The sequence below is a fragment of the Neofelis nebulosa genome, chromosome 7, assembly GCF_028018385.1.
Source record: "Neofelis nebulosa isolate mNeoNeb1 chromosome 7, mNeoNeb1.pri, whole genome shotgun sequence".
NCBI lineage: Eukaryota > Metazoa > Chordata > Mammalia > Carnivora > Felidae > Neofelis > Neofelis nebulosa.
Window position 1 is genome coordinate 144,912,025 of NC_080788.1, and position 16,965 is coordinate 144,928,989.

Consider the following 16,965-nt stretch of genomic DNA (forward strand, 5'->3'; position numbering starts at 1 on the left):
TACTATTCAGTATTTCATCAGGAGTGCTAGTCTGCATGGAAGGCGAAAGGACACAACCAGAGGTGCTGGACATTTACTAATCTGTACTGACGGTAACTGCCAGACTTCATTCCCCAACAAAGCACTTCAGAACTAAATTCTTCAGCAGGGAATATGGCCTTGTGTCAATAAAACACAGCTTTGGATTGATCTCCATATCCCTAGGAGTTTGACTTGGCTTCATCTTGGCCAAAAAAAACAAAGAAAGAAAGAAAGAAAGAAAAACAGACAAACAAACAGGCTTCCAATTCAGCTCGTGTCTCTTAAATTCCTTGTATGTATTACCAGGAGGTGGGGACACATTCCTGAATACACATGTGTGTCCGCAGGTGGCTTTAGAAGCTTCGGGAACACAAGGCTTGGAATGACGTCATGACTTCGCCTTGTTCTTACCATGGTAAAGTCTACACGAGAAGTCACTTTGTCTCCCATGTGACTTCCTTCACCGAAAAATGGACTTGCCTTAATTAGGAGCGTTCCTGAGGAAACAGGTCTCTCCTGGCCTCTGTCTTATCTCAGCCGGGCCTGCTGCTTTGGGCCGTCCTTACCTCACCGCCTTCCCCACTGCTCCGTGGAGGCTGCCAACTCTGGGAGGCTAAGAGCATGAATGGACCACACCCTGGCTCCAGCCACTGCTTTCGAAAGGAGAGCTCTGCCTCGTTGAGTTATGCTCTGATTTCGTGAAAAGGGGTGGTGGATTGGGGGTCGCTGGTGGAACCCCTTCTCTGTGTGCAAAGGGGGAGAGAGGATTTCAGATGTCTGAGGAGGAGCTCGTCGGGTTAGTGGGGGAGACCTGGTGATGGGCTTTAACCAGACCTGCAGTCCTGAGTGGACCTTCACCCCAGACTTGACCCCGAGGTCAGCACATCTGCTCCTTCGGGAGGGAGGGGCATAAACCTGGTGAATGTGTGTAACAAAGCTGAATAAACTGCAGAACTGGGTTTTGAAAGGGAACATTCATGATGGGTTTTAAGCTACATATGGTCTCTTAGCAAAACTTGTTTACAGCAAAAGTATGACTGTAGAAGCTGCTGGCCAGTCTTATGTCCCCAGGTTCATCCGAATTGGTTTCACGGGCGGTGTTTTCATCTTGTCTGAGTCCCAGAATCCTGCCCAGAGAGACTGGGAAAAGGGTGGTCTCGGCATACTCAAAACAGGAAGGAGCGCTCAGTGCCTCTCGGTCGATTTTCGTGGAAGGACCACCCAGCACAAGACAGGGGCGGGCGGGCAGGCAGCACCCAGCGTTGTCGAACAAATGGACACTCTTAGCGTAGAGACGTGGTTCTTCAAAGCCCTGTCTGCTTCCAGTTACCGGTGATGACTTCCACTCCTTTATGGGAGGTGGCGTGGATGGGGGTGGCGTGCACATTGGCTGTATCTGACCGAAGTAACACCCATTGAGAAGCCTGGCCACGGGCTCGGTGCGTAGGGTGAAACTAAGCCGCCATGGCTCATCCACACTAAGACACCGCTGATTATAGGTCAAGCGTGTTGTGAGGATTCCCAAGAAGGAAAGGAAAAACCATCAAGTGGAAGCCACAGCTTGATTTGGGGACGTCGGTACGGAAAACGTATACACTAGAATAGGTAGACCGTGATGCTGGCACTTTGACACCGGGAAAGATTTATTATAACTTTGAAAATAATCAAGGTAGGAGTGCATTGAGAGGATTAACTCAGTTTTGAAATGGGGCAGGTGCTAAGGGACAGGGTTCAGAGGCCCCCTCTGCGGCAGTGAACGTGTCATCCAGCTGCATCTGTCTGTCACCCTTGCGAGCTGTGAGAGTGGGGACTTCTAGAGTAGGAGATGCCCCGTTAGCGGAAACGGCCCTGAGGAGCCAGAGCGCGGCGTCAGGATCGCGTCACAAGAGACGCGCAGGTTCTAGACTGGACTCAGCCCTTGTCTTGTGACGTGGGTCTTCCCGCTTCTGGCATTTTCGTTTCAGTCCCTCTGTCACTCGTGAAGAGACTGTTCTCATTCCCAGATCGGACTCTGTCGCTCACCTGCGACAACCCTCTGTGATTGAAATCTGTCTGCTTACAGTCATTTCAAGGGTTTCCGCCAAAGTACCTCTGAGAATCCAAAGTGCTGAAATGCCTGTTCTTGGCAGTTTCTCCGAAGACCTTGGTTTTGTCTTAAAAATTTATGTAGACTTTGCATTCTACTCGGATACATGTGGCATTATTTTACCACGAATATGCCTTAAATTAAGGCACCTCTCAGTTAAATGACCTGAGTGTGTTTCCCTCAATTGCTGTGTCCGTTCACTGAACATTTGAGGTCCCCCATGTGCTTGTCCAGTTTTACATACTGAGGAGAACGTGCTGAACAAGACAGAGGCCTTCCTCTGTGAAACTTGTGATTAAGGATCCAGTGTGATTAATTTAGGGTTTATAAAACGTAAGCGTTCTGCTCACTTAAGATTCTTCTGGGGAGGGCGCCTGGGTGGCTCAGTTGGTTGAACGTCCCACCTCGGCTCAGGTCACGTCCCACGGTTCGCAGGTTCCAGCCTCACTTCAGGCTCTGTGCTGACAGCTCGGAGCCCGGAGCCTGCTTCGGATTCTGTGTCTCCCTCTCTCTCTGCCCCTCCCCTGTTCATGTGCTGTCTCTCTCTCTCTCTCTCTCTCTCTCTCTCTCTCTCTCTCTCTCTCAAAAGTAAATATAAACATTAAAAAAACTTTTTTTAAAGATTCTTCTCAGGGAAAATGGATTTTCCAGGCAAGTGCACCCTGTTTAATTTGTCCTGTCCTTCAAGGCCCTCTGATCAGAGAAGTGGGCACGCAGAGAGCCACTCCTCCCCACTGAGAGTGGTCTCAGTCCCTCCACAGTAGCCTCAGGTCCAGAGGCACCTCTCATGTGTTTTCCTCATTTTTCTTTTAGATCACATATCAGGTCTTAACTTATATTTGTGTCATTAAAGCCTAGTTCAGTGCCTGGCATGTATGATGTAATGATACAGGCCCCATAGTCAAGGTTGGGGCCTACTCTGAGACCTTAGTTTCTATGTCCTGATTGCCTCATATCAAATGTTTCAGATCTGATAAACAAGTCTTGCTACCATTTTTCTATTACACATTTGGGATCATAATTGCTGATCATTGGGAGAAGGAAAGGAAGAAACGATATAAACAGAAAAAAATGGAGAGGTCACTTAGAACTTCATTTTGATTGGGAAGATTTTTCAATTAAAAAGAAATCTATTCAGAGCTTAAGTTCTTCAACATAAATACTGGGTACGTTAGAGAATGTGTTGGGATTGTGTGTGTGTGTGTGTGTGTGTGTGTGTTCCAGTCCCAGGAAGATCAACATTAATTTAGAGGTTGTCAGCGTTGGTGCATCTAAAGCCGTCGTGGAGGGGCGCCTGGGTGGCGCAGTCGGTTAAGCGTCCGACTTCAGCCAGGTCACGATCTCGTGGTCCGTGAGTTCGAGCCCCGCGTCAGGCTCTGGGCTGATGGCTCGGAGCCTGGAGCCCGTTTCCGATTCTGTGTCTCCCTCTCTCTCTGCCCCTCCCCCGTTCATGCTCTGTCTCTCTCTGTCCCAAAAAAAAAAAAAAAAAAAAAGTTGAAAAATAAATAAATAAATAAATAAATAAAGCCGTCGTGGAAGAGACTGCGATGTGTCTGTACCCCAGGAGTACTCGTGTGGGGCAGCTCTGTGGGGCCCACCCTGGTGACAGTGGCTGCCTTTGGGAGGAAGGATGGAGGCAGAGGATGGTTATGAAGGAAGGAGACTGATCTCCCTGTGTTCTTGGGTGTTTTTGAGGGTTGTTTCTGCTGTATGCATTTAGTCTGTAGCCTTTTTAGTTTGAAATACAATTCCTATACAGAAGCACATAAAACAAGGAGCGCCTGGGTGGCTCAGTCAGTTAAGTGTCCGACTTCAACTCAGGCCACGATCTCACGGTCCGTGAGTTCGAGCCCCGCATCGGGCTCTGTGCTGATGGCTCGGAGCCTAGAGCCTGCTTCAGATTCTGTGTCTCCCTCTCTCTCTGCCCCTCCCCCGCTTGTGCTCTGTCTCTCAAAAGTAAATAAAAATGTAAAAAACAAAAATTTTTTTTTTTAAAGAAGCACATAAAACCAAGTGCGATGAAGAAGTATAAAAGCAAATAACCACCACCCAGACCAAGGCGCCCACAGCCTCCTGTAGGTCCTGAATGGGTTGAGGGATGCCTGTTTCTATACCCTATAAACATAGAATCATACTGAATAAGTCCTTTTTATCTCAGCTCATTCACCCAACAGCGTTTTGTAAGATGTATTCAGGTCGTATAGGGCTCATTCTCCCTGTGGTTTCAGAATATTGTAGAATATCCGCTGCTGGTGAACATTCAGGTTGTTTCCAGTTTGGGCTATTGGTGCTGATGGGAGCATTCTCTTACCCTGTTGTGCTGCACCTGCATGAGGTTCGTAGGGTAAGTGGCCAACGATGCAGGTCCCAGCTCCCGGGGCAAGAGTCCACTGGCTATATGTATTCAAATAGTTCCCTACTCTGTGGCCTGCCTTTTTTTATTCTTGGTGGAAAAATTTTGAATTTTATATGTTCAGTTTATCAATCTTTTAGTGATCGTTATTTTTTACGTCTTAAGTTTTCTCGGACCCAAGTAAGTAAAATCAGAAATGAAAGAGAAGTAACAACCAACAGCACAGAAATACAAAAGATTATAAGATAGAGACTCCTACAAAAAATTGTATGCCGATAAATTAGACAACCTAGAAGAAATAAGTAAATTACTAAAAACATGCAGTCTTCCAGAGCTGAATATAGAATAAATAGAAAATCTGAATACATTAGTAATTATTAGTAATGAAAGTGATAAACAAACAAACAAACAAAAATCACCCGCCCCCAAAAATACTACCAAAAAATAAAAGTCCAGGACCAGATGAATTCATGGATGAATTCTTCCAAATATTTAAAAAGCTAATGGCTTTTTCCCCAAATTATTCCAAAAAATAGAGTAAGAAAGCTTCTCATACATTCTACTAGGCCAGCATTATCCTGGTACCAAAACTAGACAAAGACACCAGTAAAGAAGAAAACTACAGGCCAATATCCCTGATGAACATAGATGCAAAAGTCTTTGGCAAAGTATTAGTAAACCACATACAACACCGCCTTAAAAGGATCATTACTGTGATCAAGTGAGATTTATTCCAGGGATACAGGCATGGTTCAACATTTGCAAGTCATTGTGATACACCACATCAACAAAACAAAGGGTAAAAATCCTTTGATTATCTCGGGGCGCCTGGGTGGCTCAGTCAGTTGAGCATCCGACCTGGGCTCAAGTCATGATCTCACAGCTTGTGAGTTTGAGCCCCGCATCAGGGTCTGTGCTGACAGCTCGGAGCCTGGAGCCCGCTTCAGATTCTGTGTCTCCCTTTCTCTCTGCCCCTAACCCACTCACATTCTGTCTCTCTCTAAAATAAACATAAAAAAAAAAGTTAAAAGAAAAATTCTGTGATTATCTCAATAGATGCAGAAAAAGCCTTTGACAAAATTCAACATCTATTCATGATAAAAACTCTCAACAAAGTGGGTTTAGAGGCAACATACCTCAACATAATAAAAAAAAAAAAACCACAAAAATAAACCCCATTGTAACATCATACTCGATGAAAAACTGAGAGCTTTTTCTCCAAAAGACAGGATGTCCACCCTTGCCACTTTTATTCAACATAGCACTGAAAGTCTTAGCCATAGCAATCAGACGAGAAAAAGAAACAAGAGGCTTAACGCTGGAAGGAGCGTGTTAACTGTCACAGTTTGCAGATGACATGTTACTATACCTAGAAAACCTTAAAGACCCCACCAAAAAAACTATTACAAGTGATCACTGAATTCAGTGAAGTCCCAGCATTCAAAACTAATACCCAGAAGTTGGTTACATTTCTATGCACTAATAGTGACACAATAGGAAGAGAAATTAAGAAAAATTCCATTCAAAAATACACCAAAAAGAGGGGTGCCTGGGTGGCTTAGTCAGTTGAGCATCTGACTCTTGTTTTCAGCTTGGGTCATGATCCTGGGGTCATGGGATCGAGCCCTGTATCGGGCTCCATGCTGGGTGTGGAGCCTGCCTGAGATTCATTCATTCATTCATTCATTCTCTCTCTCTCTCTCACCCTCCCTTCCCTCCCCCTTTGCCCTCTGCCTCTCTGCTCTCTCCCTCTCCGGCTTCTGCACACTCCTGCTCTTAAAAAAAAAAAGAAAAGAAAGGAAAAGAAAAGAAAAGAAAGAAAGAAAACACCAAAAAGAATAAAGTACCTAGAATAAATTTAAACTTAACCAAGGAAGTGAAAGACCTATACTCTGAAAACTGTAAAACACTGATGAAAGAAATTGAAGATGACCAAATGGAAAGATATACCATGCTTATGGATTGGAAAAATTAATATTGTTAAAATATTTATACTACCCAAAGCAATCTACGGATTCGGTGCAATCCCTAAGTACCAATAGCATTTTTCACAGAACTAGAATAAATAATACTAAAATTTGTATGGAACCACAAAAGACCCTGAATAGCCAAAGCACTCTTGAGAAAGAATAACAAAGCTGGAGGTATCACAATTCCAGATTTCAAGTTACACTACAAAACTGTAGTAATCAAAACAGTATGGTACTGGCACAAAAATAGACACATAGATGAATGGAACACAATAGAGATCCCAGAAATACACCCATGCTTTTCTGGTCAATCTATGATGAGGCAGGAATATATAATGGGGAAAAGACAATCTCTTCAATAAATGGTGTGGGTAAAACTGGACAGCTACGTGCAAAAACACAAAACTCAAATGGATTAAAGGCCTAAATGTGAGACCTGACATCATAAAACTGCTAGAAGAGAACACAGATAGTAATTTCTTTATTGGTCACAGCAACATTTTTCTAGATATGTCTCCTAAGGAAAAGGAAACAAAAGCAAAAAATTAACTGTTGGGACCGCACCAAAATAAAAAGCTTTCACACAGCAAAGGAAACAGCAAAACAAAAAGGCAACCTACTGAATGGACGAAGATATTTGCAAATTATATATCCTGTAAGGGGTTAATATACAAAGTATATAAAGAGAGTATATAAAGTTGAGTATATACAACTCAACATCAAATAACAATCATCATCATCATCATCAATTACAAAATGGGCAGAGGTCCCGAATAGACATTTTTCCAAAGACGTACAGATGGCCAACAGGCACATGAAAAGATGCTCAGCATCGCGTATCAGCGAAATGCAAATCCAAAGCACAATGAGATACCACCTCACACCTGTCACAATGGCTAGAGTCAAAAAGAAATAACAAGTGTTGGCAAGGATGTGGAGAGAAAGGAACTCTTGTGTACTGCTGGTGGGAATATAAATTGGCATAGCCACTGTGGAAATCAGTACAGAGCTCCCTAAAAAAAAAAAAGTATGATCTGTTATCCCACTAGTAAGTATTTACCCAAAGAAAATGAAAACGCTAATTCAAAACGATATGTGCACCTCTGCATTGATTGCAACATTATTTACAATGACCAAGATTTGGAAGCAACCCAAGTATGCACTGATAGATGAATGGATAAGGAAGGTGTGTGTATATATATACCTGTCCATATATATACATGCACGCGTACAGACCATGGAATACTACTCAACCATAAAAAGGGATGAGATCTTGCCCTCTGCAACAACATGGATGGAGCTGGAGAGTATAACGCTAAGTGAAATAAGTCAGACAGAAAAAGACAAATACCATATGTTTTCCCTTATATTTGGATTCTCGAAAACCAAATGAACAAACAGCTGGACGAACTTATGGTTGCTACAGGGGAAGATGTGGGGGGTATGGACAAAACGGGTGGAGGGGAGGTGGACGTACAGGCTCCCAGTTGTGGAATGAATATGCCACGGGAATCAAAGATACGGCCCAGGGAATATGGTCAGTGGTATATGCTGTGTTGGCTGGTGACCGACGGTGGCTACACTCGTGGTGAGCACAGCGTCAGGTATAGAGTTGTTGAACCACTGGATCGTGCGCCTGAAGCTAACGTCACATTGTGTGTCAACCAAACTCAAATTTAAAAAAAAAAGTACTTTTCCACTTCTTTCTTGATGTAAGATATTCTTCTGTATTATTTTCTTTTTTTTTTTTTAATTTTTTTTTTCAACGTTTTTTATTTATTTTTGGGACAGAGAGAGACAGAGCATGAACGGGGAGGGGCAGAGAGAGAGGGAGACACAGACTCGGAAACAGGCTCCAGGCTCCGAGCCATCAGCCCAGAGCCTGACGCGGGGCTCGAACTCACGGACCGCGAGATCGTGACCTGGCTGAAGTCGGACGCTTAACCGACTGCGCCACCCAGGCGCCCCACTTCTGTATTATTTTCTAAAAGCATTAGGGTATTCATAACCCACTAGGAGCTTTTATATATATATGTGTGTATATATATATATATATATATATATATATATATATATATAAAATATACATATATATGTATATATGTATATACAAATATATATAAAATATATAATATACATATATATATGTATTTTATATATACAAAATATACAAAAATATACAAAATATATATAAAAAATATATTTGTATATATGTATATACAAAATATATAATATACATATATATATGTATATTATATATATATATATATATATATATAAAACGTGACCCAGTTTCTTCTTCCCTTCTTCCTTCCTTCCTTCCTCCCTCCCCTATTTCCTCTCCCTGGGTACCTAGTTGTCCCAGTGCCATGTATTTAAATTTTAAAGACTGACTTTTCTTCACTATTCTGCAGTACAGTTCTGTCATAAATCAAGAATCCGTATATGCCCACGCCTGTCCGTGGGCTCTGTTCTCTGTGGCTTGGCCGTTTTCATTAATGAAGCTTCACAGTAAGTCTGCATTTCCAGAACAGTGAGTTACCCCACCCTGTTAAAGACCTTCTCCAAGAGGGTCTTGGTTTGTGTTGACCCCTTACGTTTCCCATGCATTTTAGGATCCGCTTGCCCAGTTCCACGAGTCCCTGATGGGATGTGGACTGGGGCAGTGCCGAATCTCTAAGTCAGCTTCTTCATCTGGGGAATGTTATCTACAGACTCCTGGTGGCTCCCTCAGGCCCAGCGGGATCTGGTGGGAGCTTCCCTCCAGGCTGGGAGAGGTGAAGGGAGCTGCTCTCGCCACATCCTGGCAGGTGGCTCAGGCAAGAAAAAGAACACCATCGGTCTTTGCGGAGAAAGGATGGCATACACAGAAAACCAAAGGGATTTACAGATAACTTTATTAGAATTAATGGAGTTAATTAGAAGAGTTAAGCAAAGTAGCTAGATACAGAAGTAATCCCCCAAAACATTTTTTGTGTGTCACAGCAGCAGTGAGAAAAATTAAATCTTTTTAAAGATACCATTTACAGGGGCGCCTGGGTGGCGCAGTCGGTTAAGCGTCCGACTTCAGCCAGGTCACGATCTCGCGGTCCGTGAGTTCGGGCCCCGCGTCGGGCTCTGGGCTGATGGCTCGGAGCCTGGAGCCTGTTTCCGATTCTGTGTCTCCCTCTCTCTCTGCCCCTCCCCCGTTCATGCTCTGTCTCTCTGTGTCCCAAAAATAAATAAAAAACGTTGAAAAAAAAAAATTAAAAAAAAAAAAAAAAAAGATACCATTTACAGGGGCATCAGAACCTAACAGATACCAAAGAGTAAATCTAAAAAATGTGCAACACATTGTAAGAGAAAATTATAAAACTTTATTGAAAGACATTTAGGGAAAACTTGAGTGAGCGGAGAAATATCCCATGTCCGTGGATTGGAAGTCTCATCATCACACAGGCTTCCATTTTTCCCAAATTGATAAAGGGAATTTAAAGGGCCATTAATAGGGCATCTGGAGGGCTGAGTCGGTTGAACATCCGACTTCAGCTCAGGTCGTGACCTCGCGGTTCGTGAGCTCAAGCCCCGCGTCCGGCTGTGCCGACAGCTCAGAGCCTGGAGCCTGCTTCAGATTCTGTGTCTCCCTCTCTCTCTCTGCCCCTTCCCTATCTGTTCTCGCTCTCTCTCTCTTTTTCCATCTCTCTCTCTCTCAAAAATATTTCCAAAAACATAAAGGGCCATGAATAATCAGCATGGAACAGAACAAGGTGAAAGAACTTAGTTTAACAGATACCGAGCCTTATTTTAAGGCTGTAGGAGCTAGGACTCGGGTGTTGGTGCTGGGAGAGGCGTCAGTGCCGCAGAACGTTCCGGGCCTGCAGACGGGACCGAGGGCAGAGGGGCCGCAGGCAGCAGTGGGAAGGATGGGTCGTTTCAGAAATGGCACATAAACTTCCTTTTTCAAAAACAAAAGAGTAATGCTGAACTTTTGTTTTCTAGTGGGTGGACCCTGCCGTCTGCCTCACTTTGTCATATAAGAAATAGAGCTCAGTGGAATTTAGCCCACGTTAACGAAGAAGCACACATCTACTCCACAGTGTTAGTCACTGAATCCAACTTTATTCCCGCTCACCTTGTACTAAGCATAGATACGTCGGAAGGACGAGATGACATCATAGCTCAAGGTTTGGCTGTCTCCTTTTAGCGGGATTGCTTGTCTGTTCCCATTGTGAATGAGCTATCTCTTGTCTGTGGGCTCACAACTTCGTATTTTCTCAGACCCTCTTGGGACCTGTGCACCGTGCCTTTGAGAAGGCGCCGCGGGAGCTCACGGAGGTGCTGTGGTTACACTGTGGTCTCTCTCCTTGGAAATCAAGCCGCTTCCGCTGCTTAGCACACATTCCGTGAGTGACCACAAAGTAGTTGACCGCCCGTGAGCACGAACCTTTGCGGGGAGGGAATCTCTCGAGGTGACATTCTCCAGGCTCATAGTTTTGCAGTCTCTTTATTTTCTCTTTATTTCGTTCGAGTCATGGTTACTTGGAAAAAGCCATTTCCTATGTACCAGAGGGCCTGGTTCTCCTGTCTTTTTGCACCTGTCGTGCTGCAAGTTGGTTCTTTATTGTATCTCGAAGTGTTTTCTTTTCACCGCCAACACTTGTCACGTAGAAGTGGGCTTGGCTGTGTAATCATTTTTCTGTCCGCCAACAGCTCGCATGATGCCTCCTCGCATATAGCTACAACTCAGTGATGCAGCCTCACCATATCCCACGATTCGTGGTTCAAGCGTGTCATGTCCCCACTCTGCCCCTTCTGAGGGGTGCAGACTGAGGCACACAGAGGCTTGCAGCACCTGTGAAGTTGGCTGTGATACAATTAGTGGCTTAGGAGTGACTTTTTAAAGCCTGCCGTGGCTCCTTGCTGCCTGGCGGTGGTCTGCAGACCTGACCACACGTGCCGGCGGCCAAGCGGCCTGAGGCACACGCCCCCACAGTGTGTCCGTTTGCAGGTTACGTGTTGGCTCGGCTTACATGTTATTCTCTGCAGAAGAAGGAAGTGTGAATGCCTAGAAGTTCTGTGGATACCACCTTGGGCACTCCTGGGGCTCGGCCCCACTTTGAAGGTCAGGATCGGGGCAACGAGCCCATTCCCTATGGCTCCTCTGGTGTCGTGGATACAGGAACGCTGCCCTCCCTCCTGGTGGGGGCCGAGAGCATTGATGGGATGCCCTCACCCTACTCTGATGGTATAACCTTCCTCGAGCATCCCTGTCAGTTATAAATTACAGGCTTCCTTTCAGTAAGTCTGTTTTTAAAAGAACGACACAGTCATACCTCCGCCTTGTTTGCACTGTTTCCCACGCCATGGATTAGTGTCTTCCCAGCTCCTAGTGTGTCCCTACATTTTGCTTCTAGGTATCATTCAGGATTTACCTTGAAATAATTGGGAAGGGTCCCAAGTTTACAATAATAGACTCATGAGGACCCTGGCGGGGAAGGGGGGGAGCGGGGGGGCTGCTGAAAGGTTTATACAGACCCAGGGTACCTTGTGTGTGGTTTTGTCTGTGTAGAAGAATGTAATAGCTCCTAACTTAAGAAATAATAAACCAAAAACCATAAAATACCTAGGAATAAATATAAGCAAAGAGGTGAAAAATCTATATACTGAGAACTATAGAACGTTTATGAAAGAAATTGAAAAAGACACAAAAAAATGGAAAAAGATTCCATGCTCCTGGATAGGAAGAACAGACATTGTTAAAATGTCGATACTACCCAAAGCACTCTACATATTCAATGCAATCCCTATCAAAATAACACGAGCATTCTTCACAGAGCTAGAACAAATAATCCTAAAATTTGTATGGAACCGGAAAAGACCCCGAATAGCCAAAGCAATCTTGAAAAAGAAAACCAAAGCAGGAGGCATGACAATCCCAGACTTCAAGCTATACTACAAAGCTGTCATCATCAAGACAGTATGGTACTGGCACAAGAACAGACACTCAGATCAATGGAACAGAATAGAGAACCAGAAATGGACCCACAGACGTATGGCCAACTAAACTTTGACAAAGCAGGAATATCCAATGGAATAAAGACAGTCTCCTCAGCAAGTGGTGCTGGGAAAACTGGACAGCGACATGCAGAAAAATGAACCTGGACCACTTTCTTACACCAGACACAAAAATAAACTCGAAATGGATGAAAGACCTAAACGTAAGACAGGAAGCCATCAAAATCAACACTTCATCGACACATTCTGAAACACTTGTGTCGGTGTTATTAGTCTGTATGCAATTTAAAATTAAAGTGAGCCACTGTCCCTCATGGGCAAAATTCAAAGTCCTTTTTTTTTTTTTTTTTTTTTTATTCTGCTTCATGGAGGTAACATAAGGTTTGGGTCAAGTCCAGCGTCATGGTTTATTACTTAAGAGTCGGGCGACCTTGAATACTGAATACAGAAGTGTAAGGTACCCACAGTGCCAGGCCTGGTTAGTTTGGTAACATTCGGTTCACATTACAGGGATGATCAGAAGAGTAGAGTCAAGTACAGGTTCAAGTCTGTCACACCTCTTTTCCTTCTTTCAAGATTAGCAATGCTAATTTAGAAGTTTGGTTTGGGGGGATTTTTTTTTTTTTTACTTTTTAAACCATGAAATTGTAAAAGCCAAATGAGGTTTTAGGAAATAGAGTTCACGAAATTAAATTTTTTTTAATATTTATTTATTTTTGAGATTGAGACAGAGCATGAGTGGGGGAGGGACAGAGAGAGAGGGAGACACAGAATCTGAAGCAGGCTCCAGGCTCTGAGCTGTCAGCACAGAGCCCGACATGGGGCTCGAACCCACGAACCGTGAGCTCATGACCTGAGCCTAAGTCAGACGCTCAACCGACTGAGCCACCCAGACGCCCCAAGAGTTCATGAGATGATCATCATGACAGACTCTTTTATAAACTATAAATGAAAATAGTACAGTAACAACTTAACTGTCTGGAACCCTGGAAGAATTGACATAAATGCCAGAAGGCTGAGATTTTACTGTCTTTTAGAAGAATTTTAGATAGAAAACTTTAAATCTGTTTTACTCTGCTCTTCCTCCTTAATCAGAATAAATTTGTTTTAGTGGTTTTGGTGATAACCTTGTCTTTATTCTGAATGTCAGTTCTTATTACTGTGTTAAAGGAGTGAATGATGCTTTCAGATGCTTTTGAGATATGTGAGACCTAATGACACCACCCTGGAGGACCCCCGGGCGTGCCCTTGCTTTGGGGTATATTATGCTGCCCTATCTGGATCTGCCACTTAATGGCGTGGTGGCCTGAGGCCGTTGAAGCTCTCAGTGTCTGGGTCCTCATGTGTCTCTTGGGGTAAACACAGCCTTCTTCGTTTTCTCCAGCGTCAAGAGCATGAGAATCCCAGATAGGTTCCAAATATACAAGCCGTGACTGCAAAATGAACTCATTGAGGTGATCCTAGCAGACCGGAGGATGAACCAAGCTGTAGAATTAATTGAGTGAGGATTGAAGTCAAGCAAGGAGGTAATTCAGAAAAGGAAACCTTTTCATTGGGAGAGGTTGGGCCCAAACACCGTAGCGGTCGTCACTCGTTGAAAATGATTCAACAGACAGACACCTACTACTCAAGAGTGTTTACGAATCAAATTCTGGTTCTGCAAGCCTCGTTACTGGGCGTTAGGGGTGCACGGAGAACTAGAAAACGTAGTCACCTGACCCGTGCTCTCGGGGAGCAGGTGGGGGGAAGCATGAGATACTAGGCAGGATAGCTGAGATGCGGGAAGCAATAGCTAGTGCGCAGCGCCCGGCTCGGAGCGCGGCCCGTGGCTGACCAGGTAGTGGCAGAGCCCTGAGCAGGAAGCGGGCAGCTAGTGGCAGGAACGAGGAGGAGCCGGGAGGACACTTGGGGCGAAGAGGGTGAGGGCGTGAGCACTGAGGCAGGAAAGCCCGAGGGCCCGGAGGTGCGCCCTGGGCGCAGGTGGGTGTGGGGTCTCAGCTCTGGGCCCAGGACCCCGTCACACTCCTAAACGTTATGTAGGACCCCCGACGAGCTTTTGTGTATGTGGCTTTAGCTACCGATATTGACCATGTTCCAAATGAAAGCAGAAAAGATAAAGTGTATATTTATTAATTCATATAAAAATAACAAAACCGTGTGCTCGCTTTGGCAGCACGTATCCTAAAATTAAAAATAATAAACCTCGGGGCGCCAGAGTGGCTCAGTCGGTGAACCGTCTAAGTTTGGCTCAGGTCACGATCTCGAGATCCTTGAGTTCGACCCGGCGTCGGGCTCTGTGCTGACAGCCCAGAGCCTGGAGCCTGCTTCCGATTTTGTGTCTCCCTCTCTGTCTGCCCCTCCTCTGTTCGTGCTCTGTGTCTCTCTATCTCTCAAAAATAAGTAAACATTAAAAAAATAATAATACAATAAGCCTAGCGCATGTTAACGGAAATAACGTCTTTATGAGCAAAGCCATATTTTATGAAAGAAAAACAAATTAAGTGAGAGAGTGGCATTGTTTTCTCTCTGTGCACATCTCCCTCCTGCCTGGCTTACTAGGAGATCGCCGGATTCTCCTGTCTGCTTCTGCATTCAGTGTGTCGCCGTGTGTCTTAGTTGAAATGTATGAAGACACATGTTTGGGGAAGCTGGGGACGAGTTCCTTAATATCCTTTGCAGGTAGTTCCAGAATTTTCTTTGATATTACCCCAAGACCCAAACAGGCAGTTTCTTGAAGGAATCTGTGATGGGGAATCTGAAACCATATAATGAGCCGAGCATACATTTTATTCCATTAAAATCCAGTGGAAGGACTTGCACTTTGAGTGCCCTGGAAGGACCTTGTAATGCCATTTATCGATCACTTTGAAGATACTGGTTCACTGAGTTTTGCAAACCTTCTGAGACACTTTGCAAATGTCGGACACATTTCAGTATGTATATCGAGAAACCTCACTCATTAGCGTCACCCCCAAAGCTCATCTTCACCCCAGGGATGCCGTCAAGCTCACGCTGGCAGATAGCTTTCCAGACGTTCCAGAATCCTGGAAAATCGTCCAGAGCTCTGCCACTTCCCAGCCCTAAGGTGGCCCTCCAGACTGGTCTCTTCCCTCTGTTGTGTCACTGTACAGATAACCTGAAAAAAACACGTGTCCGTACGGAGAAAGCCTGTAGGATGGTCCCTGCCCAGGCAGGCACCCACTGTGTAAAGGCGAGTGCTACGACTTAGGACTTTGCACTGTTTCTGTGCTGCCGTCACCACTAAGATCACCAGGCGTCGTGTCTGGTGTGAGTTGACCGGAGCCCAGAGTAAGGGACGAAAGGTGTTTTGTGGAGCACCAGAGCGGTGACTCCGTGTGTTTGCAGCCGCTCGTTCTGACAAGCCTCAAACTGATGGCACTTGCCCCGTGTTTGCAGGAAGCCAGGGGACACCCGTGTGCCCTCCCCCCGTCACCCTCTTCACCTCGCCCTACCTGCGTCCGCGGGTGTCGCTGGCGTGGGCGTCCGTGCCCCTCGCCCCAGACTGGGGCCTGCGGTCTAGCTCTCGTTCCGTGGCGCAGCACCGTCCCAGCGTGTGGTGACAGCCAGCAATCAGGCGGTCATTGCCGAATGAGGGAACGCATCCAGAGGGCGTATTCTGAACAGTAACCTCGACGTGGTTTCGGAGAGTAAACGGTATAGAAACGTTCTCATAAGCGCATGAGCTGAGCCGTTGACGGGCTGTCGTTTTTCTGTTCGGGGAATGTCTGACCTCTCTTCACCCCCACCCCGTCCCTTCCCTCGAGTCTCTATTAATTCAAAATAAAATAGTAGAAGGCTTAGAAGCGTTTCACAGTGATTGTGGGTTAAGCATCTTTGCGATCAATATACTTTGCTTTCTGCTTTTCAGATGTTCCTCCTGCTGATCAAGAGAAGCTTTTTATCCAGAAGTTGCGTCAGTGTTGTGTCCTCTTTGACTTTGTTTCCGATCCACTGAGTGACCTAAAGTGGAAGGAAGTAAAACGAGCTGCTTTAAGTGAAATGGTAGAATATATCACCCATAACCGGAATGTGATCACAGAGCCTATTTACCCGGAAGTAGTCCATATGGTAAGTGGTTACAGTCTGACCAGCGCGTCCCGACCCTGAGTGACACACAGGGCTCTGGTGTCCTTAGCACAAGCCGAGATGTTTGAGCCTAACACACTCCCCACAAAGAAGTCCTCTTGTTGCGAAATTTGTACTTGAAGAATGGAAGTCTTCGTAATGTGTCCTGTGTTGTAACGATAACAGTTGAGGGAACTGGGTACCTTCCAGGGCCAGTCGAAGCGTCCTGTGTGTTAACTCCCACGAGTACCCTATGGGCCACATACATTAGAGCCCTCATTTGAGCGTACTATCTTACCCTCTTTGATGTAATAGTGCTCACTATAATTTAGAAGTAAACATGTTGTCCATACTTGTGCAGGAAAACTTTAATGACGGGGCAGAGTTAAAACAGTGATGGGACCGGGGCGCCTGGGTGGCTCAGTCGTTTGAGCGTCCACCTTCGGCTCAGATCA

The 16,965-nt window shown here is 45.1% G+C and overlaps 1 protein-coding gene across 4 annotated transcripts in view; it reads left to right on the top strand.

Moving 5' to 3' along the window:
* PPP2R5C (protein phosphatase 2 regulatory subunit B'gamma) overlaps positions 1–16,965 on the top strand; it is a 130,835-nt gene that overhangs the window by 65,142 nt on the left and 48,728 nt on the right. For all 4 annotated transcript variants that reach the window (XM_058740286.1, XM_058740288.1, XM_058740290.1 and 1 more), the window contains one exon: positions 16,314–16,513. In XM_058740286.1, coding sequence (XP_058596269.1) covers positions 16,314–16,513 — 200 coding nt within the window. The remainder of the gene's footprint in view (positions 1–16,313; positions 16,514–16,965) is intronic.